General features: G+C 39.3%; 1 protein-coding gene across 1 annotated transcript; it reads right to left on the bottom strand.

The window, feature by feature from the left end:
- Positions 1 to 305: 305 nt before the first annotated feature.
- LOC141691000 (uncharacterized) lies at positions 306 to 677 on the bottom strand. Its single transcript, XM_074495751.1, has one exon. It carries the CDS (start codon positions 675 to 677, stop codon positions 306 to 308), a length of 372 nt encoding a protein of 123 aa, XP_074351852.1.
- Between the last annotated feature and the right edge of the window lie 1,073 nt (positions 678 to 1,750).

Raw genomic sequence — 1,750 nt, 5'->3', positions numbered from 1 at the left:
GAGGATCATCCATATCGATCTCAGAATCCTCGTCAGTATCTGTGTCAGGATCTGATATATCATCGGTATCTAACTCTTCAACAATGTTCCTTCTCCTTGAACTCTCACTCATCTTTTCCTTCCTTTGTGAGTCTCAGCATTAAGAGCCACAACCTTCATCTTCTGACCTTTTCTATTCTTCCTTTGTTGGATCTCCAAGTCATGAGTCTTCAGCATCCCATACACTTCATCCAGAGTCAGAGAATCAAGATCGTATTGATGCCTGATTATTGAGGCCTGTATATCCCAATCTTCTGGAAGAGCTCTCATAACTCGGTGTTTGAGTCTTCCCTTTCATATTCTTTTCCAACCAATAATAGACCATTTAGTAGTGTCAGAAATTTATCATATATGTCAGTAATTGACTCATCAACCTTGGCATCAAATTGCTCATATTCTGGCATAAGAACAACTCTTCTATTTTTCTTTATTTCCATCATACCTTGGCACTGTGTCTCTAAGGCATCCCATATCTCCTTTGCAGTCTTGCAGGTAATAACTATGTTTGACGTTACATTGTCCAAACTGTTGTGCAAAATATTCCTGACTTTAGCATCTTTAAGCATAACAACTTTTTCAGCATCTGACCACTTTAATTTTTCTTTTATGGCATAGTGCTTAGGAGCATCTACACACATAGCCACATTTTTCGTAGAATATGGAGGTCATGTTTTAATGATATCAACATATGAATCATCAATGGCTACAAGGAACATCTGTTATCCATAATCTGCGATTAATACATACAAAATATACGAATAACAGAAAGAACAATAAAAAGATATAAAGGAGAAGTTCTCGAGTCCAGCGCATAATTGTCTCCTTAAAGCTATTATGGCCCTCACCGTTTGTGCGAGTCATTAGCCTCCAAGGATAAAACGAGAAAACGGCGTTGCTAAACGATAATATATAGGCTCGAGGGAAACGTGTGCGCTACTTTACGCATAATTAAATAAAATGCATTAATTAATAATCAAATCCGTAATTGGATCAAAATTATTATTACGCCAAATCAATTATAATAATACGTAATCAAAAACGAATTAAGAATTGAAGAGCCCAAGCCCAGTGGAAATTAAATTTAGCAAAACTAGTCCGTAATTATTCGGGCCAATTTTCTGCTACATTCGTGTCCGCACGTCGCACACGCAGGCAAGCTCGAAATCTTCGCAAGCCTCGGATCGCCCCTCGAAAGCCCAAGATTTGCACCCCCCTGCGCGCACGTAGGTGTTGGAGCAATACATAAGTAACACATTTGAACACTACATAAGTGTTTTACTATATAAAGCTATGCATTCTCCTTTGCAAATTTAATGTGGGACTTTCATTATTCTACACAAATTTCCACAACTAAGGGACTAACTTTGGATGATCATATCTCATCCATCTCTTAGTCATTTTGAGTGATTCAAAGTGCCTCGGAAAGCTCTCCCGGAGGAGAACACGTTCCAATCGTCACTTGTCTCGCGCACGCGACATTCATCCACTCAAACTATGGCTGAAATTGACTCGACAATGTGGGACTACTACCCACATTTTCCAACAATCCCCCACAGAATGAGATTGGCATTTCAGTAGCACACACCAGATAGACAGGCACGGAGTTTGACTTGGTGATAGTTTCTTCGATCAAATATAGCATACGATAGGTCGAGAATGATCCTTAAACCTTCGCTCGAATAAGCATACCGACTTTACTGGTAGACAGTAG

The sequence above is a fragment of the Apium graveolens genome, chromosome 10 (genome assembly GCF_009905375.1).
Source record: "Apium graveolens cultivar Ventura chromosome 10, ASM990537v1, whole genome shotgun sequence".
NCBI lineage: Eukaryota > Viridiplantae > Streptophyta > Magnoliopsida > Apiales > Apiaceae > Apium > Apium graveolens.
The sequence above is the reverse complement of the archived record's forward strand: the minus strand, read 5'-3'. Positions and strand labels throughout refer to the sequence as shown.

What these genes read in the sequence shown, in the direction of transcription:
- LOC141691000 (XM_074495751.1), bottom strand. Translation starts at nt 677, where the DNA reads ATGTGTGTAGATGCTCCTAAGCACTATGCCATAAAAGAAAAATTAAAG.